The 24,807-nt window shown below is 45.9% G+C and overlaps 1 protein-coding gene across 1 annotated transcript in view; it reads right to left on the bottom strand.

The window, feature by feature from the left end:
* LOC126354158 (syntaxin-7) overlaps positions 1-24,807 on the bottom strand; it is a 65,628-nt gene that overhangs the window by 27,384 nt on the left and 13,437 nt on the right. The window contains exons 2-4 of the mRNA XM_050003574.1: positions 11,285-11,522; positions 10,998-11,163; positions 10,654-10,915 (exon numbers count right to left, since the gene is read on the bottom strand). Of these exons, the coding sequence (XP_049859531.1) occupies positions 10,654-10,915; positions 10,998-11,163; positions 11,285-11,508 (652 nt within the window). The 5' untranslated portion in view covers positions 11,509-11,522. The remainder of the gene's footprint in view (positions 1-10,653; positions 10,916-10,997; positions 11,164-11,284; positions 11,523-24,807) is intronic.

The raw sequence follows: 24,807 nt of genomic DNA, 5'->3' as shown, positions 1-24,807 counted from the left end.
TTCATACAACACAGGGAAGAGGATTTTTTGCTGTTCTCTGTACATCTCTTGTAGCTGTCTTTCACAAAAGATTGCATAAATATACCACTGGTTAGTTAGTTATTTGCAAGCACAATGAACTATAATTGCAAATTCTACAAGTGGACAATGATTTTTATAACTGAATATCTCACTCCCTTCTGTAAACATAATGTAATTAGGCAGATGAAAAATCTATTCAACAAACAACAAGCAGCAGTAGGAGAACACACAAGTAAAAGGTATTACAGTTTGCAAGCTTCCAGAGCCAGTGACTTCTCCTCCTGGCAGAAGGGTTAAGGGGGAAGGAAGGGAGATGAAGGAAAAAGAGTGGGGAGGTTTAGGAAAAGGGGTAGAGTTCAGAAAAGTTACCCAGAACCCCAGTTCAGGTAAGCATGAGAAAGCACGAGGCGCATTCCAACTGGTAATCCCATCTGAGGGCAAGCATCAAGAGGTCCATACAAAAAGAATGGGACACACAGGATGATCACAGGATTGTCTAATTGTGACTGAATAGCAGTCAAAGAGTTGGTACTGAAGAAGTAAGACACCCACTTCACCAAAAAAGTCTGTCTACAGGACTAGTCAGGAAGGCACCAGTGGACTGATGGACTCCACAATGATGGACTGGCTCTAACAATTTCAAAAGTGGAAGACATCACAGAGCCAAAACCTGGCAGCCATAGTCCAGTCAGGATTAGACCAGGGCCCAGTAAATATGGAGAAGTGCTTGATCTGCATCCAAAAAGTATGGGCAGGGAAAAAAAGTGCATTACGCTTCTGCAAACAACTGGTCTTTAGCTGATGAACGTGTGATTGATTGGTTGGTTGGTTGGTTTAAAGGCGGGAGAAGGGACCAAACTACAAGGTCACTGGTCCCTTGTTCCTAATAAAACACTGCCACAAGGGTGAGAATAAAATGGACAAAACATATAACACAAAACAGAAAGAAAGGAAAAGCCAAAAGAATGAAGGGAAGGCAATGAATACTAAAAGGAACAAAAGAGAACAAGAAAAAAACAGACAGACGCTAGAAACAGAAGGGAGTAAAACATGAAAGCAGATTACAGTGGCTGGCCAAGCACGAGTATAAAAAGGGAAAGCCAGTCACTCTGCAACACATTAAAACCTCCACCCTAAAAGCACTAGGGTGGAGGACACAGAAGGACAAAGGACATGCACTAAAACCTACATAGACGGATAAAACCCATTCTTATGGATAAAACATAAAACTAAAGTTGCTGTGGAGGCATTGTTGCCTAACACCAAAGGCAGGGTGCTGGGAAAGTTAAAAGTCTGTTGCAGAGCAGCTAAAGGTGGGCAGTCCAGCAAGAGGTGGATGACTGTCATTTGGAGCCACAGCAACACTGAGGTGGGTCTTCACGACAGAGGAGGTAACCATGCGTTAGCCATGTATGGCCAATGCGGAGCAAGAAGAGGACAACTGATTCCCTGCGAGAGGCCCACATGGAAGACTTCCACACATTCATAGTCCCCTTAATGACATGCAGTTTGTTGTGCATGCTGTTATGCCATTCCGTCTCCCAAAGCCGGAAAACCCTGCGGTGTAAGACAGAACACAGGTCAGCTTCGGAGATGCTTATCTCCAGAAGCGGTTTCCACGTCGCCTGTTTAGCCAGCCTGTCGACAAGTTCGTTGCCGGGGATTCTAATATGTCCTGGGGTCCACACAAACACCACGAAATGGCAGAACTGTTCCAGGGCATAGACGGACTCCTGAATGGACGCTACCAGAGGGTGGCGAGGGTACCACTGGTCGATAGCTTGAAGGCTGCTCATGAGTCAGTACACAGGAGAAATGACTCGCCAGGGCATGAGTGGATGTACTCATGAGCACGAGATATGACCGCCAGCTCTGCAATGAAAACCCTGCAGCCAACTGGCAAGGAGTGCTGCTCAGTATGTTCTCCATGAACATATGCAAAGCCTACATGACCATCAACCATTGAGCCGTCAGTGTAAACCACTTCAGAACTCCAGTACACCTCAAGAATCTAGAGGAAGCAACAGCAGAGAATCGTGGGGTTAATGGAGTCCTTAGGGCCATGCAAAAGGTCCAGACAAAGGTGCAGCCGAGGAGTACACTATTGAGGCATACGTGAACAGAGGGCAAGTAGAGGTGGTAAATGGAAGCTCTCCAGTTCAGAGAGAAGGGACCGCAAGTGAACCCCAATTGTTAGCCCTGATCTGGGCCGCCGATGTGGTGGATGGACTGCTGCAGGTGGGAAAAGGAGATGGTAATTTGGATGCTCAGGGGAACTATGAAGGTGTGCTGTGTAACTGGTGAGCAGATGTGCACGTCTGATCTGCAGTGGAGGGACACCAGCCTCCACCAGTATGCTGGTCACCGGACTCGTCCTAAAAGCTCCTGTCACTAATAGAACCACACAGTGGCGTACAGGGTCGAGTAAATGCAATGCTGAAGGCGCTGCCGAACCATAAACCACACTCTCATAGCCAATTCGGGTTTGGACAAGGGCTCTGTAGAGCTTCAGCAGTGTACAGCGATCTGCACCCCAATTGGTGTTGCACAAGCAACAGAGGGCATTGAGGTGATGTCAGTATTTCTGCTTAAGCTGATGAAGATGAGGAAGCCAAGTCAATCGAGCATCAAAAACCAGTCCTAGGAGTTGATATGCTTCCACTACAATGAGTGGATCATCATTAAGATAAAGTGTGGGTTCTGGATGAACAGTACTACACCGTCAGAAGTGCACGACACACAACTTTGCAGCTAAAAACTGTTAGCCATGGGCTAGAGCCCATGGCTCCACCTTGTAGATGGCTCCCTGGAGGTGCCGCTCAGTAACAACAGTACTGGAGCAACCTTTAAGAAATGCAGAAGTCGTCTGCTTACAGAAAAGGTGAGACGGAGGGCCCGACAGCTGCTGCTAGCCCATTAATGGCCACCATAAATAGACACACACACAATACAGAGCTCTGCGGGACTCCATTCTCCTGGATATGGATGCAACTATGGGAGTCGGAAACTTGGACACAGAAAGTACGGAGCGACAGGAAATTTTGGATAAAAATCAGGAGTCGTCCTCAGAGACACCACTCATACAATGTAGCAAGGATATGATGTCACCGAGTCGTGTCGTATGCTTTACATAAGTCAAAAAAGACAGCAATCAGATGTTGCAATCTGGGAAAGGCTGTTCGGATGACAGACTCGATGGACACAAGACTACCTGTGGTAGAGCGACCCTGGCGGAAGCTGCCCTGACTTGGAGCCAGCAAGCCACCTGACTCCAGGACCCAACCCAACTGCCAACGTACCATAATTCCCAGTAGCTTACAAAGAACGTTGGTAAGGCTGATGGGCCGATAGCTATCCACATCAAGCGGCTTTTTACGGGGTTTGAGCACCGGAATGATGGCGCTCTCCCGCCACTGCCTTGGAAAGAAGCCATCGCACCAGATCTGGCTGAAGATGACGAGAAGATGTCGCTTGTAGTCAGATGAAAGATGTTTAATCATCTGGCTGTGGATGCGATCAGACCCAGGAGCCGTGTTGAGGCAATGTGCAAGGGCAGTGAGGAGCTCCCACTCTGTAAATGGAGTGTTATAGGCTTCACTGCAGCATGTAGTGAATGAGAGGACGTTCACTTCCAGCCACTGTTTGAGTGTGCGAAAGGCTGAGGGGTAATTCTCCAATGCAGAGGCTCGAGCAAAGTGCTCAGCAATCACGTTTGCATTGGTACATAACTCGCCATTTATGGTGACATCAGGGACAGCTGTCGGGGCCTGGTACCTGAAAAGGCGTTTGATCTTTGCCCAGACTTGAGAAGGTGACGTGTGGCACCAATGGTGAAGACATATCTCTCCCAACACTCCTCCTTCCATTGTCTGATAAGGTAACGAACACGAGCATGGAGCCATTTAAAGGCTATGAGGTGCTCCAGGGAAGGATGCCGCTTATGCCGCTGTAGAGCTCACTGATGCTCCTTAATTGCTTCAGTGACTTCCAGCAACCACCAAGGGACTGCCTTACTCCTCTGGCATCCTAAAGAGTGAGGAAACGTGTTTTCTGCTGCAGAAACAATGGTGCTAGTCACCTGCTCAACCATCACATCGATATTACCATGTGGGGGAGATTCAGCGGTGACAGCAGAGGTGAAAGTTCCCCAGTCTGCCTTGTTCAAAGTCCATCTGGGCAGGCGTCCATGTGCCTGATGCTGGGGCAGTGACAGGAAGATGGGGAAGTCGTCACTACCACACAGGTCATCATGTGCTCTCTGGTGGATAGATGGGAGAAGTCCTGGGCTGCAAGTTGATAAATTAAAGGCCAAGTAACTACCATGAGCCACACGGAAATGTGTGGCAACCCCAGTATTTAAGAGGCAGAGGTCAAATTGCGACAGTAAAGTTTCCACATCTCTGCCTTGGCCAGTAAGCATGCGACCACTCCACAAGGGGTTATGGGCATTAAAATCTCCTAGAAGTAGGAAAGGTTTGGGGAGTTGATCAGTCAGCGCAGCTAATACATTCAGGGGTACTGCACCATCTGGAGGAAGATACACATTGCAGAGAGTTATTTCCTGCGTCATCCTTATTCTGACAGCCACAGCTTCAAGAGGGGTTTGAAGGGGCACATGTTCACTACAGACAGAGTGTAGGACATAAATGCAAACTCCACCTGACACTCTATTATGCTCACTATGGTTCCTGTAATATCCCTTATAGCCGTGGAGGGCAGGGGTCCGCATTGCTGGGAACCAGGTTTCCTGGAGAGCAATGCAGATAGCAGGTGTAAAGCTTAACAATTGCCGTAGCTCAGCCAGCTGGTGGAAAAAACTGCCACAATTCCACTGGAGGATCACATTGTGAGACTGTGAAGACATGGAACATTCAATGAGGCAGTTTAGGCCTCAGAGTAACCTGTTGCCACTGATTTATTGCCTGAGCAGTCTATATCCATTGTATCTGAGGGTCTGGTGAGATCTAGGTCCTCAGTGGATGCCGAAATCTCCATCCCATCCTCAGCCGCAGAGCTTGTAGGTAGCAGTTTGTGGGTGCCACCGCAATTTCTTTGGTCTTAGGGGTTTTCTTGCGGCTCCTTGGGTTTCCATGGCTGGGAGGACTTCACTGGCTCAGTCTCCAGGACTGAGGATGAGCATGAAGCCGTATGACCAGCTGCTTTTGGGCTCTTCAGCCACTAACGGGTGTCGTCTTTCCCACTAGAATAAAACTGGGAAGGGAGTGACCGAAGGAACCCCTTCCTAGCGGGAGAAGCCGAAGAAGACTTATGCTTCTCCGTCTTAGAAGTGGGGATGGGGACAGATGTCCCCGATGGTTGGGGGGGGGGGGGGGGGGGCAGAGGGGGGGGTGTTGTGTTACTCCCGAAGTAGGTGGTGCAGAAGCAACAGGGAGGGGAATGCCCCCTACCATGAAGGGGGCAGGAGTAGACTTCCGGCTCTGAGAGGTGACCTGGGTTGGCGGAGCTGATGGTGCCAGAACTATTGTAGCGGTGGCGTAAGATGTCATACGCACAGATGCAGGCATTCAAATTTTCTTTTAGCCTCAGTGTAGGTCAGTCTGTCCAGATCCTTGTACTCCATGATTTTCCTTTCTTGCTGGAGAATCCTGCAGTCAGGTGAGCAAGGCGAATGGTGCTCTCCACGTTGACACAGATGGGAGGCGGGGCACTTGGAGTATTGGGATGTGATGGGCATCAACAATCACGGCATGTAACACTGGAAGTACAGCAGGAAGACATATGCCTGAACTTCCAGCACTTAAAGCACCATATCGGGGGAGGGATATAGGGCTTTACATCACCCCGGTAGACCATCACCTTTACCTTCTCTGGTAATGTATCACCTTAAAAGGCCAAGATGAAGGCACCAGTGGCAACCTGATTATCCTTTGGACCCTGGTGGACACGCCGGACAAAATTTACACCTTGCTGCTCTAAATTGATGCACAGCTCATAGTTGGACTGCAAAAGAAGGTCTCTGTGAAATATGATACACTGGACCATATTTAAGCTCTTATGGGGCGTGTTGGTTACAGAAACATCTCCCGGCTTGTCACAAGCAAGTAATTACTGTAACTGGGCAGAGGGCAGCATTTTTATCAAGACTGACCCCGCCTGTATTTTGGACAAGCCCTCTACCTCCCCGAACTTGTCCTCTAAATGCTTAACAAAGAGCTGAGGCTTCATCGTCATGAAAGATTCCCCATCAGCTCTCGAACATACAAGGTACCGGGGCGAATAAGATCCGCTGCCATCCTTAGCCTGACATTCCTCCCATGGCGTGGCCAGGGGAGTCACCAGGGCAGCATTGTCCCAGTTATTGTTGTTTTTTCTTCTTCTCCTTCACAGCCTTTGTGGCCAGGATTCTTGCAAGGCCTATCCACAATGAGGGTGTGGATGGATGAAGAGGGGGCAGCCTGGGACCCGCAGATCACAGTTCCTACAGCAACTGGCCTACATTGCATATCTGATCTATGGGTTTCAATGGAGAGGGAGCCCTGTCACTGGTAAACACCACAGGAGGAAGCTATACCTCCGGCCGAGTGTGAGAAGTGGACCCTGAAGGCATGCCAAAGGAACCACAAGAGAGGAGAGAGGTGGGAGAACTGGTTTCGAAAAAACTGAGGGTAGCAGGAGAGATGGCTGTGATTTTCACAAAACTGGACCTCATATCAACAAGATGTAGGTGTTCATATTTTTTACTTGTCTCAGCATATGACAGGTGTTCAACAGATTTATATTCCAATACTTCCTTTAATTTTCTTGAAGACTGGGAAAACCACTGAATGTGAAGGATGGTGTTCCGCGCCATTTACGCACAAAGGTGGGTGCTCAAAAGGACTACCTTTGTAAAGTGATCATCCACAAGTACCACATTTTGAGTCCACAATGCAGCTGGGTGACATATCACCAAAGCACAAGCATAGAAAACACGTCATGGACAGTCAGACACAAAGTTTCAAGTCACACCTGCACATTAGCCCTTTTCCAGGAGGAAATTCCCTTCAAAGGTCAAGATAAAAGCAATTGCATCTATTCTGTTATCCTCAAGACTTTTTTGGATGCAGTAGACAAAATGTATGCCTTACTGCTCAAGATTAGTCCATAGCTCCTCATCTCTCTGGAGTGTAGGGTCTTGATAGAAGATAACTCCTTGAACCATATTCAGTCTTGTGTGTGGCAATGGTTACTGATATCTCACTTAGATGTTCACATGCCTGAAGAGCAGTAGATTGCCAGCAGAAGAGACTTTAAATAATAGTGATCATTGCTAATCTTTCCTAATGGTTCAATTTCTCCAAATTTACGTTAAACATTTTCCACAAAAGATAATGGTTTTGACACAGTAAAAGTATGCCCATCAGTTTGAGTATGTAAATACTGGATAAACTGTTTCACCCCTGGATGTGTGACTTGTTCCTCTTACCATGGGAGAGCAGTGATATGGAAAACAGTAGGGGTGTAACTGTCCACACTGTAGTTTTGATACCCATATGGAAGAGACAGCCAAATCAGAATGGCTTTTATTTTACTGTGATTTTGTGTGTTTCCTGTGCAAAATGTCTGCCCTGATGCCAGCCACTCTGAACAAAGGCTGTGCCTGTGGATACCACCCAGTTGTAGCAAAGGCAATCTGGCACAATGGCCATTACCAGGGGCCCAAATGCCCCAGGAAGATGGGCATCTACTCCTTGGCACACATGGGGCTGTAGGCACTAGCAGCTCAGGCATCAGGCATCAGCAGTGTGATCCCTATGCTGTAGGAGGAGATTGGTGGGGACAAGGGCAGAGGGGGGGGGGGGGGGAGATGCTCAATCGAAAGGGTACATGACAACCTCGTCGTGATGGATTGGCAACTGTGTTAGCTTTGAAGTGAAAATAAGGGCCTAGAGAGGTATTTGTGCAGATCTTTAACTCTGCATGCAGTAGTCATTATTTAAGGTGTTTCCCTAGTCAGTTCACACTATAGAAAATTTGGAAAATTAAGGTCAGGTCCAGAAAGCACAACTACTTCAGCCAAAGATGGTGAAAGAAAGCATGTTCCAGGAAAAAAACGGCAGGGAATAGCTGGGTTGACATCAAAAGCTGCTACCATGAAAAAGAGAGCAAAAGAAGGAAGCAGAGATGAAAGATTGCAGCACAGGAAAAGAAGTAGATGCTGTATTGCCTTGGGACCCTGCACTTAGTACATATGTAATTGCAAAAGAGTTGTGAACCCCTGGGGTGTAAACATCTAAGAATGCAGAATAGTCTGTTTCATTTACTGATCTCATGTATTACTTACGAGGGCTATCCACAAAGTACATTATGTTTTGGAATTAAAAATAAATAAAGTATTGGAGTTTTCTTATTATATACAGTTGAAAGCCACACTTAAATATTACTTTTCTACATAGTTGCCATTTAAATTAAGGCACCTATCGTAGCGATGGACGAGCTTGGAAATTCCTTCGTTGTAAAATTCGGCCGCCTGCACCTTCAACCACGTGGTTACCTCTTCTTGAAGCTGTGCGTCATCATCAAAACACTGCATAGCTAACCACTTCTTCATTGCTGCGAATAAGTGGAAGTCGCTCGGTGCCAGGTCGGGACTGTACAGCACATGAGGAAACAACTCCCACATCAAATATTCGAGAACTTCACAAGTGGCATTGCCGTGTGGGCCCGGGTGTTGTCGTGAATCAGTAAGATCTTTGAGCCCAACTTTCCCCTACGCTTGTTTTGTATTGCTCTTCTAAGGTTGTGCAGAATTTGGCAATACCTTTGAGAGTTTATTGCAGTGCCTCTTTCCTGGAAATCCACAAAAACCACACCTTTTCTGTCCCAAAAGACAGTTGCCATCACCTTCCTTGCCAACATTGTCTGCATGCATTTCTTGGGTTTTTGGGGGGAATTTGTGTGCCCCCACTGCATTGACTGCAATTTTGTCTCGCAGTTCACATGCTTAACCCATGTTTCATCACCAGTAACTATGCGATCGAGTACTGAGTCACCATCTTTCTCGTAAGCATCCAAAAACGTTAACGCTGCAGCCATTCGCTGATTTTTTGTGAATCCCTGTCAAGATTTTTGGTATCCATCTTGCACAAAACTTGTGGTAACCAAGCTTTTTGGTAATGATTACGTGCAATAAACTTCGTGATATTTGTGGAAAACTCAGAGTGTTCTGTTATTGTGAAATTACGGTTTTCACAGGCCACGGCATCGACTTTTTTGACAGGTTCGGCAGTCACTATGCTGGGTCTTCCACTTTGCTCTTCGTCGTGAACATTAGTTCGGCCATTTTTTAATTTTATGACCCATTGACACACTCCACCATCAGTGATTATGTTGTCCCCATACACTTCACAAAGCTGCCGATTTCTATCGGTGTACAGTTTTTTGCAGTCAGAAACCTTATTACAGCACACACTTCACACTTCCCGGCATTTTCAATTAACGCTGACATTTCAAACTGTCACAGTAACTCAACGGAGTACAGCACGAACCTCTCACTAGCACGGCAGGATGCCGACTGAGGGGCGGAATGCCATGACACCAAGATGGCCGCACTAGCCCCGTCCCCAACGGACACAAACGAAAATGTAATGTACTTTGTGGATAGCCCTCGTATAATAGTGTAGACAGACATTATGCAGTACAGAATTGCATGTATGAAGTTTGATCTATGTTCAGCAACACTCCATTTGCACAGTAATTGAAAGCTTTATTTACAATTTCAAGTATAAAAGTTTCTCCATTAGGCTTGGTTATAATACTTCCATTGTTAGCAAAAAGAACTATCAGTGCTTTTTGGAGGAATGAAACCCACAATGATAGATATCATCAGTATACAGAATTTAAAGAATGAGAGTGGACACAAAACTGGTTCCACGTGATGAATGATGACGCCTAACAACACGAGGCTAGCCTTATGGATAAGTATTTGCAACATGAAGACAGCATGTATCTAGAATGGACAGATTATAGCTCTGGTCTTAAACCCAAAAGAACATGCATTGGATACTAGGCCAGAAGACTGTAGCTCTAGGTCAATTGAATGTAGCGATACAAGAATCAGTTTTGGCCCATAGCACAAAGATGATCTGGTAAGTTCAGTCATACATATAAAAATATAAGAAGAACAGAACACTGACAATATTTCTTTTGTGTCTATATTAGCTTTTGGAATGTAGTTGGTGGTGACAAATGTCTGCAGTGCAGCCCAATGGGCCAAGCTCTAGGTTAGGTTGGAAGGTGACTGGTTGTAAGTTAGCAAAGCCAATGAATGTGAGAATGAAACCTTAGATGTGTTGATTTAATGGTCGGTAGTGCAGGCGCAAATCCAATATATATAGAAATAAAACACTTTGGTTCAGCCATAGCACTGCCACCAAGGACCACTGCTGACTTTCATGGTGTGCCTGTCCAGCAACAAGAAGCGTTTCTCATAAGGGGATCAAGAGGGGGAGCAGCAATTGGGGACTGAAGATTTGGAGGGGGGAGAAACAGGGGACACAATGGGGGAGGGGGAATACAGAGCAATGAGGGGAGGGGAACAGGGTGTGAGAGAGGACAGACAGACAGACAGACAGACAGACAGACAGACAGACAGAGAAAAATCATATCACTATCTCAAAATGTGGCACTTACCAATAGTTTCACCTTGCTCATGTACCATTGCACCTAACTCTCTCATTATTTCATTTATATCCAAAACATCTTCTTCTATCTTTCTCATTGTCTGTTCCCTCTCCAAAAGCATTTCTGTTTCAAATTCCAAATTTTTCTGTAAATTCTTCTGGGCTGCCAGTTTTTCTTGTTGCTCAAAAAAGGCTTGTTCTGTGTCCTCATTATAACTGGTTGTTGATGTCTGCCTTGTGAGCAAATGTATCTTCATCTTTTCTGCAACTTGCTAATACAACACAATTAGAAAACAAAATAAAATGTAAATTACAAAAGAGAGATCCCTTTTTTTTTTTACGTCATCAGCATACCTTCTGGAATTTACTGTAACATTGTAATGCTTCCTTAAAATCACTTGTTAATTTCTCTACACGAAGCTTATTTTGCTTGTCTCCCTTTCTCACAAGAGATGTAATTTTATGAAGATCTTTTGTAGTTTGTGCTACTATCTGATTACAACTCAACTGTGTGACATGCCTAGAAGGAAAAGATCAAGCAATTACAACCTAAAGTAATGTTGTCACCTAATTTTTATTTATTTTTAATACAGCTGCTGATGGGATATCTAAACTAATTTAAGTGATCACTATTTTCTTACACTTTGTCCCTGAGACCTTGACTATCTCTATCAGTTCCAATACTTTTGTATGCTTGTTCCAGATTTTTCCAGCCATTGTTAATGGTGTATATATTTGTTGCAACACTCTCTGATAAATGCTTTACTGCTTCTGAATTGAACTGCTGACCTACAATTTCAACATTCGGTACAGTACTTGTTGATCCATAGTTTCTCTGGTAACCAGATGCCAGTGATTCTGACATTTCTGCCACAGATTCTGCAAAACAAAAATACAAAAAGGGTTGTACAGCATACAGCAAATCTATGGAAATTTTTATTCATCGTGGGTATTCATCCCTTGGAAAATTTCTTTACCATAAAGCCTTGCTAACTTCAGTTATTATTGGTTTATAATTAGTATTTCTTGTGAGCTTGTTACTTGTTTGTTAAAGTTTACAGCTCCCACAGCGTGTGTCAAATTTCCAACTATAAGCAGACCATTTAATGTTTTCTTAACTTTTCCCCTTTTATTTCTGAATTGAAAATATACCCTACACAGTTTATTATATACCTATAGAAAGTTTCTAAGAATTATGAAGTATAACACTGTAATATACCAAATTCTGTAATGAATTTCAGTCAGAGTAAAGTGCTTGCAAGTTGTTTTCACCAGTGATCTAACATTATTTTCAGGGTAGAAACACTTGCAGACCAAAGCATAGTTGGAGGGATTTTGTTTGGTTGGTGCTTGAGGGCACAAAGCTACTACGGTCATAACCACCCACATCATAATGCAAGAAAAAACTAAGATGTGAAAGGCAAAAACCCAACTGAAAAAAATTTGCACCGCTGTGGCAAATAAAAAGTAAGACACGATCAACAGAATGCTCGTCATCTGCTAAAACACCTGAGAAAGGAGACGGCAAACACAGACATAAACATAAACAGTTAAAAAGTGGGCACTGGATCAGACAGTGGTGCACCATCAAGGGCTGAGAACCTCTCTGGGGGGACACCACCTTGACGAAGCACTGTTCGTGTGGGTGGAGACACTTGCGTATCCATGTGAAGCTGAGGCTATGCTGAAGGTAGAGAACCTACTGCCAGAAAGGTCTTAGCTGATGGATCAGACTTAAAGTGTCCCACAACATCCTGTCTTAATTATCCACTCCTATTCCTTACCCAATTCCCTTCCCCAAACCAATGTGCGATGCGATCCATGGTGAGGAGTGCGTGGCACATGGGAAAATGTGTCGCAAATGGAGTCTCAGGGAAACTGGGTGACCTCCCTGAGTAAGTAGCCTTACACCACACGGGGTTTCAGTGGGGTGGACCATGTAAATCCTCAAATCTCATGGGACCAAGATGGACACAACTGACAAAAATAATTTAAAAGAAACTGAGGGGCAAACTGAAATGTCAGACACCCAAACACCAGGGTCAGGACTGATGGAATGCACTCCCACTACTGAATAAGGGTCTAGACCTGAGCAAGAAGTGGAAACTGTAACTGTGAAGTAGGATCAGATCAAGATGAAAGCCTTGTCAGGGGCCCAGAGGAGGAAACTTCATAGGGAACAGAAATAAAAGGAAGGAAAAGCATGGCTTCCCAAACAAAAGTGGAGTGAATTAAAAGGGCTTGAGCCCAAGATCCCCAAGAAAAAACAGTCTCAGGTTGTAGGGAATATGCAGACCCCTCAACATCAAAGACAGGTAACAAGATGATAAGGGTGGTATCTAAGACTCCCTCCTCTCAGGATAAGCGAGCGAGTCCAGAAAAAACCCAGGCAAGAAATTGGGAAACAGACCTATAGTACTGCAATCTTGATTTTTAAGATGGCAGTTATCCAAGAAGGCTCTCCACTGATAAGCATCACCTAACAGCACGAGGTGCTCATGCAGATGGCCCTCTTTGAAAAGATTGGGGGGGGGGGGGGGGGGGGGGGGGATGCTGGTCCAGGACCCAAATTCAGGAGGTTCTATCTAGATCGCGGTGCCCTTATTTTTGTCTGTGACGGGGTGTATACGGTGGAATGGCTCAAGGACAAGGTGTCCACGATTTCCCTGTGGGAGGATGTGAAGCTGCTGGTCAAGACAGCAGCTAAGCTGCTTAAGACTGCAAAAGTATCAATATGGGTATCAAAGATCCCTAACAGTGCCTGTCCAAAGACTCTGAGAAAATAAGGGTCCAGACCCCAAAAGTGTCAACAAAGGATTGGAGAGTAATCAACCAGAAGGCTGTACCGGAAGGATGAAACCTGGTTGTGGAGGTCAGAGAGAAGTCCCTGAAGGCAACTCAAGTGCAAGACCTGAAATTGTTTTTAATGTTCTCACAGGTTGCTTTCAGTGTCATCAATGACCTCAAAAGCAATGATGGCAGCAAAATGGAGACTTGAGGTGCTGCAGATTAATCTGCAGCACAGTAAAGTGACCACTGCTGCCCTGAGCCATCACCTGGAGTGACAGGACGTGGACATGGCCCTAACACAAGAAACCTACTTACGTAAAGGCGATGTATAGGGTCTCGGTGGTACTGGAGTTGATTTATGCTAGAAATCTAAGGAAGTCCAGGACATGCATTTATGTGAGAAATGGAATTTCTTTCATGCCAATGATGGATTTCGGTTCCCGGGACCTGGTGACCATCAGGATGCAGCAAAGTAAGGAAGGTATCATGAGGGAAATTGTTTTGGCCTCAGCATACCTTCCTTTTGAAGACAGCTCTCCCCCCCCCCCCCCCCCCCCCCCTTCCTCTGGAGGTGAGAAGACTGATGGAAGATTGCCATGGGCAAGGTGACCAACCGTTGGTTGGATGTTATGCCCATGTCCACAACCTAGTGAGGGGCAGCAAGGAATTTCTCTTGTCTAACAACCTGAAGGTCCTGAATAGGGGTGATGAACCTACATTCAGGAACAGCAGAAGGGAAGAAGTAATTGACATAACCTTTGGTTCCATTACGATGGGCAGCTATTTCGAACAATGGCACGTGGCATTATAGCCATCCTCATTGGACCACATGTATATCAAATTGAAAGTTAAAATAGGAATCAGACAGACCACGGCCTACAAGAATCCCAGGAAAACAGACAAAGACACATAGGAGGGACCTTGACTTACGCTTATGGAAATTAAAACCTCGATAAGGAATCCAGCGGAGTTTGAGGAAGTAGCAGAGGCTGTCACCTCTGCCATAGAGACCTGGTATGAGGTCACCAGGACAACTGTGCACTCACCAATAAGTGCACCAATAGGAGTGTGCCTCGATGGAACAACAACTTGGAAATGCAAAGAAGACTGGTACGAAGACTGTTTAACAAAGCGAGACGTAAAGGACAATGGGTAAAATATGGTGAGGCCCTTGTTAACTACAACCTTGCAATTAGACAAACAAAGGAGGCATCCTGGAAGGCATTTCTGTGAGGAGGTGGAGGGCACAGTTGCTCAAGCCAGACTCCACAAAATCCTCACTATGGTACCAACTAATCCAGGAGGTGCACTGAGGAAGGAAGATGGGGAATATACAAAGACAGCATATGAGACGCTGGAATTGCCCCTCAAAACTCATTCCATCAATATGCTCTAGTGGATAACAGACCAGAATGCGATCCATGAGAGAGAATGGTTCTCAGGCATTCGAAGAGAGGATTGGGAATCAGTCAAGCAGTGTGTCGACTTCAGTAAAATCCACTGGGCAGAGGAAACATTCCAATCGTTCAAGTTACCTGGCCCAGATGGAATCTTTCCAACTCTTCTGCAACAACAGGAGAGAAACTTATAAGAGTCCTATGCAGGTTATTCAGGGTTAGCCTAGCAGCAGGAATCATTCCCAATGCCTGTAGGGCAGTGAAGGTTGTCTCTATTCCAAAGCCAGGGAGAACTGATCATATCAAAGCCAAGGATATGAGACCAATCAGTCTGTCCTGCTCCATTCTTAAAACATTGGAAAAAATGGTTAATGTATATGCTGAGGAGAGGAGGCTAACTTGGGCTCCTCTACATTCTAACCAACTTGCATCTCAACCAGGTAAATCATGTGAGACAGCTCTTCACCAACTTGTTGGGAAGGTGAAGCACTTCACTTTCAAGAAATAGCCCTCTGCATCTTCCTGGACATCAAGTGGCCCTTTAGAAATACAACCTTTGATTCCATGGTTAGGGCAGCAGAGATGCATGACCTTGGGACCACTAATGTAAGTGGACTAGGGCCATGCTTAGTGCAAGGAAGGTAGAGGCCACCATGTTGAATAAAAAGATGGTAATTAACACCACTAGAGGTTGTCCACAAGGAAGCATTTTGTCCCCTTTATTGTTGAATCTAGTGGTGAATGATATCATTGAGGAACTAAATTCCAGACAATGCTTTTCCAAGGATATGCAGATGACCTCGTCATAGTAATACTTGGCAAATTTACTGACACAGTCAGGAATATGGCAGGGTGCACTGGACATTGTGCAAGATAGGTGCACGTAATTGGATCGAAGGGTTAATCCTATGAAGACTGCTGTGGTACCATTCATGAAAAAGCATATCAAAAACTCAAGTTGGAATCTATAGCTTTTCAACAAAACCCTACCTGTGAAATGGATAGTGAAATATTTAGGGGTAATCTTAGTAAAAAAAAAAAAAAAAAAAAAAAAAACACTAACATGGACCCTCACTTTAAAAGCATTTGCTCCAAGGCAAAAGGTTCTCTAGTGAACACTAGAAGAGCTTGGCAAAAAACTGGGCCCTAAGCCCCAGAGGTATGCACTGGATATACACCACAGTGGTTAGACCTAGGATCTCCTACAGGGTCATAGTGCGGTGGAAGCAGGTAGAACAGCAGGTTACAGCTAAGGATCTTGCTAAGGTGCAGAGACTGGCCTGCCTAGCCATAACAGTCGGAATTAGCAACGCACCAATCACTGGAATGGAATCCATGCTGGACATGCCTCCCTTACTTCTTTGGGTCAAGATGGAGGCAGCAGCTGGTGCATACAGACTCAAAACTGTTAAAAACTGGATCTCATTGGGATATCCAGAATCACACACTAAAACAGTGAGTGAGGTAAATAGAGGAATGATTGCAGAAATGCTGGCCAACTAGATAACAACTCCCAACTGCTTCAACAAGCCTTACAATATAATAATTTGAATCAGGGAGCAGTGGGAGAAAACAGTTCGACACTATACGGGAAACATTGTCTGGTTCACTGATGGGTCGAAATCAGACCACGACGCTGGGACCGGGATGTATGGGGTTCAGCCAAGACTGCAGGGCATCATCTCTCTAGGAAAACTAGTCTCAGTATTCCAAGCTGAAATTACTAAAATCATAGGGTGTGTATGTGTGTGTGTGTGTATGTGTGTGTGTGTGTGTGTGTGTAGGAGAATATGCATAGGTGCTACAAAGACAGCCAGACAGCCCTGAAATCATTGGCAGCTCCTGCAACAAGATCTCAGATTGTTGCAGAATGTCACAGGGCTCTGGTGGAGCTAGGAGGAAGCAAAAGGGTAAATCTAGTGTGGGTCCCTGGCCACTCGGGGATCGGTGGCAATGAACGAGCCGACAGATTGGCCAGGATTCATCAGACTGGATCCTGTCCTGACAATCACCAAGGCTGTGATCAAACTAGAATTATGATACTGGCTCAGAAGACAGCACGTAGAATACTGGACCAAGGTCTATAAACAGAAACATGCCAAGGTAATGATGCCAAAGCTGTGTTTTAAAAGAAGCTCTGTAATGCTGGGCTTGAATAGGAAAGAGATTAAACTCATGGTTGGACTGATGACTGCCCATGGGAATTTCAAACAACACCTACATACAATGAGTATAATGGAAGAAGACCCTAAATGTAGGATCTGTGACAACAGTGAAGATACTGCATCACAACAAATCTTTGAATGCTCTGCATTGGAGAGCAAGAGAGAGAGAGAGAATTTTCAGGACAACTGGGCCTGAAGAAATTGTGTCTAACAAAGAACTGATAAAGGGACTCATTGCCCTATTTAAGGGCATTGGTTGGCTTTACTAGATATACAGAGAGTGATATTGCACAATAAACTCTGTTTTGCTGAGGGAAGTGGCTGTTTAGCTAAAAGCAAAACCAAACAAATCAAATAAGTTGAGAGTAGTAGGCACAAAGTGGGGTAGAGTCGTCACTTAATAAATGTTGGTGACTAAAATGACAGTATCCTATACACATCTGGGCTAGAATGACCACCTAAGAAAGTGAGGGCTGAGAATAAGATGACCACACTACTGGAAGAGGTTTAAAGGTTTAACGTCCTGAAGCTTCTTGCCTTGGAGTGAAGACCACTGTGTACTCCAAAGTGATACTACATGTTGACAGACAGTGAAATGAAGATCATCCAAGGACACAAAATGACTAGAAGGCCGAGGGAGGAGGGCAGAAGCCTTTGCAGCAGCATCAGTAGCCTCGTTCCCTGACACACCGACATGACCAGGAACCCACAGGAAAACAATGTTGGCTCCCCCCACAATAAGTGAGTGAAGGCATTCTCAGATTCATTGTACTAAAGGGTAAACAGAGTACACCACGCAAAGGTCCTGAAGAGCACTGAGGGAATCTGAGCAGATGACACTGAGGTGATGCAACATCAGAATGTCATCTCTGTCCAGTCCTGGAGCTGATTACCAGGACGAAGAAAGTGCATGTTTAAGCCCACTCATAATAAAAGCAGTACTATAGCATTCATGATTCTGGGATGAGAAAGATGTCTTCCTTGACTCCACTGTCAGATCCATAGAAAGGAATGTAGGATGGTATTGGGTGGAACTCACTGTCTGCAAAATATCAGCCCAAGGTATTGGAAAAATCAGAAGGATCTACGATGACTTTCTTCACACTGTAGTCAGACCAGGAACCCAGGAATAAACCACAGTTCCTGAAAGCCGATGGAGATTACCTCTGACAACAGAAGGGGGAGCAAAACTTAAGACTTTGAAAAGAAAGCCAACCAGCTTTTTTGCTGTCTGAAAATGTGGCGACACTGCACACATAGCTGTTTATAACAGATAAAGTTTGGATTGTGGGATGGCATTTAAAAACACAGAGAGCTCATCTCCACTCTCAAACTGCATCTTGGCATGCTTCAGTACACCAGAGGATGGGGGCACGTCATGCCAAGGAAGGGGTGTGAGGTATGGAATATTAAGTGACAGTAAGGGCAGCATTTGTAATGTATCCTACCTGGCCATCATTGCACAGGAAATGGTTTGAAAGTGGCCAGTGATGAGTAGAGCTGGCAGTCAGCTTTAGAAAGCTGCCCAATGGTTGGATGCACAGATGGAATAGGCATAGCAAACAAATGACAAAGCACAAATGGTCACTTGAATGTGTGTCTGGAGAGAACAGACCACTTGAGACAGTGAACAAGCTCAGCAGTACAGATCGAAAGATCCAAGTGGGAAAAGGAGTGTGCCAAATTGGAAAGAAATGTAGGCGTACTCGTGTACTAGCAGATCAGACTGAGCTGGTTGAAGATATCTATTAGGAGTGAACTTCTCAGACAGGGGCGTGGAATGCTGCAAGGGGGATAGTGGGATGGAATAACCATGTACAATGATATACAGGAGATGGGTCAAAATATGGGGCCAGTCACCCTGGTGACTGCTGAGTTCCAGATTTCAAATGTACACAACAACCAGGTTCAGAGGCTGAAGGATCCTAGTCCATTAGTTCAACAGAGCAATTAGTATTCGCCTTCAGCTGGCCACTGGAGATCGGCCAGGTGAGGGTATCTCATAGTGACACCTTTGAAGAAAAATGCTGAGGTGGAGAAGGGGAAGATCTGTTGTCCTTGTTTGACTGTTTAGAGCCTTGGAATAAGTCAGTTGCAAACTCAGATGTTGGCTGGCTAGATGTGCACAGAAAGTCATCACAGGAGTACTCCTTTTCAGATTTCCGAGCTTCTGTTTCTGAGGCACATGATTTTGCTAGCACAGGAGAAGGTTTGTTGGCACAGCATGCGCCTGTAGTGGGTGCAGATGAGTTTGTGACACTGGAGCTGAATGATTTCACAACCTCGGTACTAAACTAGAAGTCACAAGTCTTTGTAGCCATGTCCTCCGTAGGTTGGGGTGTACTGAGAACTGTACTGTAATTGCCAGAAGGTGGTGAACAAGGTTTGCTTGCCAGAAGGTGGTGAACAAGGTTTGCAGTTAGCCAACATTTTCCAAAAATGTGGATAGGAAATTTTTCCTTTGCCTGGATCTCCTGAACAGATCACCCACTGAGGTAGATTGTCGAACCACAGGAAGAAGCAGCATGATCACCCTCGCAGTTGATATACATTCCTGGAAATGGAAAAAAGAACACATTGACACCAGTGTGTCAGACCCACCATACTTGCTCCGGACACTGCGAGAGGGTTGTACAAGCAATGATCACACGCACGACACAGCGGACACACCAGGAACCGCGGTGTTGGCCGTCGAATGGCGCTAGCTGCGCAGCATTTGTGCACCGCTGCCGTCAGTGTCAGCCAGTTTGCCGTGGCATACGGAGCTCCATCGCAGTCTTTAACACTGGTAGCATGCCGCGACAGTGTGGACGTGAACCGTATGTGCAGTTGACGGACTTTGAGTAAGGGCATATAGCTGGCATGTGGGAGGCCGGGTGGACGTACCGCCGAATTGCTCAACACGTGGGGTGTGAGGTCTCCACAGTACATCAATGTTGTCGCCAGTGGTCGGCGGAAGGTGCACGTGCCCGTCGACCTGGGACCGGACTGCAGCGACGCACGGATGCACGCCAAGACCGTAGGATCCTACACAGTGCCGTAGGGGACCACACCGCCACTTCCCAGCAAATTAGGGACACTGTTGCTCCTGGGGTATCGGCGAGGACCATTCGCAACCGTCTCCATGAAGCTGGGCTACGGTCCCACACACCGTTAGGCCGTCTTCCCTCACGCCCCAATATCGTGCAGCCCGCCTCCAGTGGTGTCGCGACAGGCATGAATGGAGGGACGACTGGAGACGTGTCGTCTTCAGCGATGAGAGTCGCTTCGACCTTGGTGCCAATGATGGTCGTATGCATGTTTGGCGCCGTGCAGGTGAGCGCCACAATCAGGACTGCATACGACCGAGGCACACAGGGCCAACACCCGGCATCATGGTGTGGGGAGCGATCTCCTACACTGGCCGTACACCTCTGGTGATCGTCGAGGGGACACTGAATAGTGCATGGTACATCCAAACCGTCATCGAACCCATCGTTCTACCATTCCTAGACAGGCAAGGGAACTTGCTGTTCCAACAGGACAATGCACGTCTGCATGTATCACGTGCCACCCAACGTGCTCTAGAAGGTGTAAGTCAACTACCCTGGCCAGCAAGATCTCCGGATCTGTCCCCCATTGAGCATGTTTGGGACTGGATGAAGCGTCGTCTCACGCGGTCTGCACGTCCAGCACGAATGCTGGTCCAACTGAGGTGCCAGGTGGAAATGGCATGGCAAGCCGTTCCACAGGACTACATCCAGCATCTCTATGATCGTCTCCATGGGAGAATAGCAGCCTGCATTGCTGCGAAAGGTGGATATATACTGTACTAGTGCCGACATTGTGCATGCTCTGTTGCCTGTGTCTATGTGCCTGTGGTTCTGTCAGTGTGATCATGTGATGTATCTGACCCCAGGAATGTGTCAATAAAGTTTCCCCTTCCTGGGACAATGAATTCACGGTGTTCTTATTTCAATTTCCAGGAGTGTAGTAGTAAGGCAAAGGAGGTAGACATCATCCTCATGAGCATCCCTACCAAAGGTCCCTGCCACATGTTACACATTTGGCTGGATTTTCACAAGATTCATGGGCGTGTTTGTAGTGCTGACATTCACAGAAACATATGGGATCTGGGATATATGGTCTGGCAGTAATAGCTTCATAGCCAGCAATAATTATTTTTTGAAAGTACCGCATGGTCAAAAGTAAGGAACAGCATGTATGTTGCCACCAATTTTTTATCAACCCTTTTCATGATGCGGTGAACTGCAGTCACTCCCTGGCTGTTTATTTCAGCTTCGGTCAGGCCATCAAGCAGCGAAGTGTATATGACAACATAGGAGGAATTCAAAGTGCAGGGAGCCTCTACTATGTGAATCTATATTGGGCTGGCTGAACACAAAACGTCAGGCCTGTAATTTGGTATGTGGACTGAGGTGGGGATTGTGCTGGGTGTGGTGGGTAGAGGGAAAAAGACATCAGAGGAAGAATGAGAAGGGTAGGGGGAGGGGATTTTCAGGGATGGTTAGGTAGAAGCTTGGAGGGAGACAGCAAGTGTGCATGCTAGGAACTTGGGAGTATGGGGTGGCTGGTGCATGGGCTAGGGATGTGAAAAATGGGTACTGGAGCCGGTGAGGTGCAGCACACAATGAAGGTGACATGGAAGGGTGGATTGGAAGGGGTTGACAGGACAGAGAAAGGGGAAGTTGTTGGGTAGAGGGTGTGGTGACAGTGGGTTAGCAGACACTAAAATTAGGAGAATTATGGGAGTGAAGGATATGTTGCAAGGATAACTCCCATCTATGTAGTTCAGAAAAACTGGTGCTGGAGGGAAGGATGCACATGTCACAGGTCGTTAAGCAGCTATTGGAGTTGAGCATATTGCTGCACTGGGTGGTCAGCTTCATTCTTGGCCACACTTTGGCAGCAGCCATTTGTTCTGGTAGACATACAGTTGGTGGTCACACCCATATAAAATTCTGTGAAGTGATTGCAGCAGAACTGGTAAATGACATGGCTGCTTCCATGGGTGGATCTACATCTGATGAGATGGGATAAGCTAGTGACAAGACTGTAATAGGATGTGCTGGATGAGTGAATCAGGCAAGTCTTGCACCTGTGTCTTCCACAGACATATGACTCTTGTGGGAAGAAGTTGGATGTGGCATAAGGATGGACCATGATGTTATGTATGTTGGGTGGGCACTGGTATACAACTTTAGGAGGAGTGAGAAGGATCTTGGGCAGAATGTCCCTCATTTCCGCACATCATGATAAAGCCCTACGAATGACATGGTTCAGTTGTCCAAGCTGATATTGGGTGATGAGGGGTGCTCCTTTGCAACTGATTCTTGGAGGTGGTGGGAAGATTATGGGTGTGTGAGGGTACAGTACAGGAAATCTGTTTACAGACTAGGCTTGGGGGGGGGGGGTTGATTGGAGGGATAATATGTGTGTGTGTGATGGTCTTCATGAGACCTTCAGCACATTGGGCAGGCCAATTCTTGTCACTGCTGAGACACCATCAGTAGATGACCAGATAAGATAGTACGGGAGTGACCTTATCTTTTGTGGAATGTGCAACAGCTGCTGAAATGCAGGTCCTGTTGGTGGTTAGTGGGTTTAATATGGATGGAGCCACCAGAGGGGTAGAGGTTAATGCACAGCAAGGTTCTACATTGAACTGAGGAGGATCAAGTGAAGTGGATGGGAAAGAAGGTGCTGAGACTGCGGAGGAATGAGGATAAGGTTCTTGGCCCTGGGCCTGGGTCATCAAGGTATCATCAATTAACCTGTGCCAGACAAGGGGTTGAGAGTTTTTGGGAGGCTAGGAAGGTTTCCTGTAGATGGCCCATGAACAGGTTGGCAGAGGAAGGTGCCATGCTGGTATTCGTGGCTGTGCCATGGATTTGTTAATATACCTTCCCCTCAAAGGAGAAGTAATTGTGTGTAAAGATGTAGTTTGTAAATTGAATGAGGTAGTGGGTTTGGAGTCTGAAGAACATTGGGAAAGGTAGCATTTGAGAACAGCAAGACCATGGGGACGAAAGGTGTTGGTGTATAGGGAGGAGGCTTCAACAATGATGAATAGATATCCAGGTGTTAACGGGGTGGGGGTAGTCAAGATCCCGTGAAGGATGCGGCTAGAGGTGTTAGCTGACATGAACAAAACTTTCTTCAATGGGAGAACAATAACCAGCTACAATGACGCATCCGGGATTGTTGGGTTCGTAGATTTTGGGGAGCATGTAGAAGGCGGGTGTGCAGGGAACCACTGGGTGAGGATGGGGGTATTCAAGGGAGAGATTCTAGGACAGGCCTAAGGATTTCAGTAGAGACTGGAGATTATCTTAGACTTCTGGAGTGGGATCATTCTGGCATAGCTGTCGGTGGAGCAGCTAGGCAGTTGCCAGAAGTCTTCATCGGGCAGTCACAGCAGGTCACCAATATTCTAAAAGACAGACAGCAAATGTATCATTCTCTTTTGTATGTGTCTGTTGACAACTCAATGTTTTCACTATTTGGTGTGTGGTCTTTCTTACTCATAAATTATTTACATTAGTATAGTACGGGAACTTGAGCTCAAGATCAAAGAAAGAAAATTTAAAAAGTTAAAGCTTTTAAGAGACATCAAGTGAGTGGCCACAAAATGTCCTGCACTACCTTCAACAGTACTGGCCAAATGCAAGATGGCTTAAGGCGACAAGTGGTAACGTGGCGAGAGGTTTAATAACAAACAACTTTTTGTGCTCAGTGCACTGGTAATATCTCAAGGTTCTGGCATTTCTAATTTTCATACAACATGACACAAATATCTGGAGGGAGGGAAGGGGAGGGGAGAAAGAAAGAAAGAGAGTTAGGGAGGGAGAGGGGGATGGGGCGGTTGGTAGGTTGGTTGGATTAAAAGAGGGGGGGGGGAGGGACCAAACTATGAGGTCATCAGTCCCTTGTTCTGAATAAAACAATGCCACAAGTGTGAGAATAAAACAAACGAGATTGACAACACAAAACAGAATGAAAGGATAAATTACAAGAACGATGAAGGGCAACAAACATGTAAATGGACAAAAGGGGATATAAAAACCACAGAAATGCAAGAAACAGGATGAAGAGATTAAAACAATAAAGCAGATTACCATGGCTGGCTGACAATGAAAATAAAGAAGGAGAAGCCAGACACTCTGAAAACACATTAAAACTTCAACCCTAGAAGCACTAGGGTGGAGGACACCGAGAGACAAAGGACATGCGCTAAAACTTAGATCAAATGATAAAACCCATCCTCACGAATAAAACATAAAATGCCGATGAGGCGTCGTCAGGTAAAATTAGTGGTAACAAGTCTGGTAACCCAAGATTCCATCACTGGGCAGTTAAAATGGGTCAGTGTGCCGGAAGATGGGCCACTGTCAACCGGGCGCTGCACCAACACTGAAGTGGGTCTTCACGGCACAGGAGGTTACTGTGGGTCACCTAAGTGTGGCTACTATGGAACCAGAAGAGGGCAACTGATTCCCCGCAAGAGGCCCGCATGGAAGACTTCCACACATTTGTAGTCTCTTTAATGACCTGCAGTTTATTGTGTGTACTGTTATGCCATTCCATCTCCCAAAGCCAAAAAACCCTGTGGTGTAAGTCAGAACACAGGTCAGGTTAAGAGATGCCCATCTCCAGAAGGGGTTTCCACGTAGCCTGTTTGGCCAGCCTGTCAGCGAGTTCATTGCCTGGGATTCCAACGTGACCTGGGGTCCAGACATACACCAATGAACAACTGGAACATTCCAGGGCATAGATGGACTCCCGAATGGTTGCTACCAAAGGATGATGAGG

This window comes from Schistocerca gregaria, chromosome 3, assembly GCF_023897955.1.
Source record: "Schistocerca gregaria isolate iqSchGreg1 chromosome 3, iqSchGreg1.2, whole genome shotgun sequence".
Taxonomy (NCBI): Eukaryota; Metazoa; Arthropoda; class Insecta; order Orthoptera; family Acrididae; genus Schistocerca; species Schistocerca gregaria.
The sequence above is the reverse complement of the archived record's forward strand: the minus strand, read 5'-3'. Positions and strand labels throughout refer to the sequence as shown.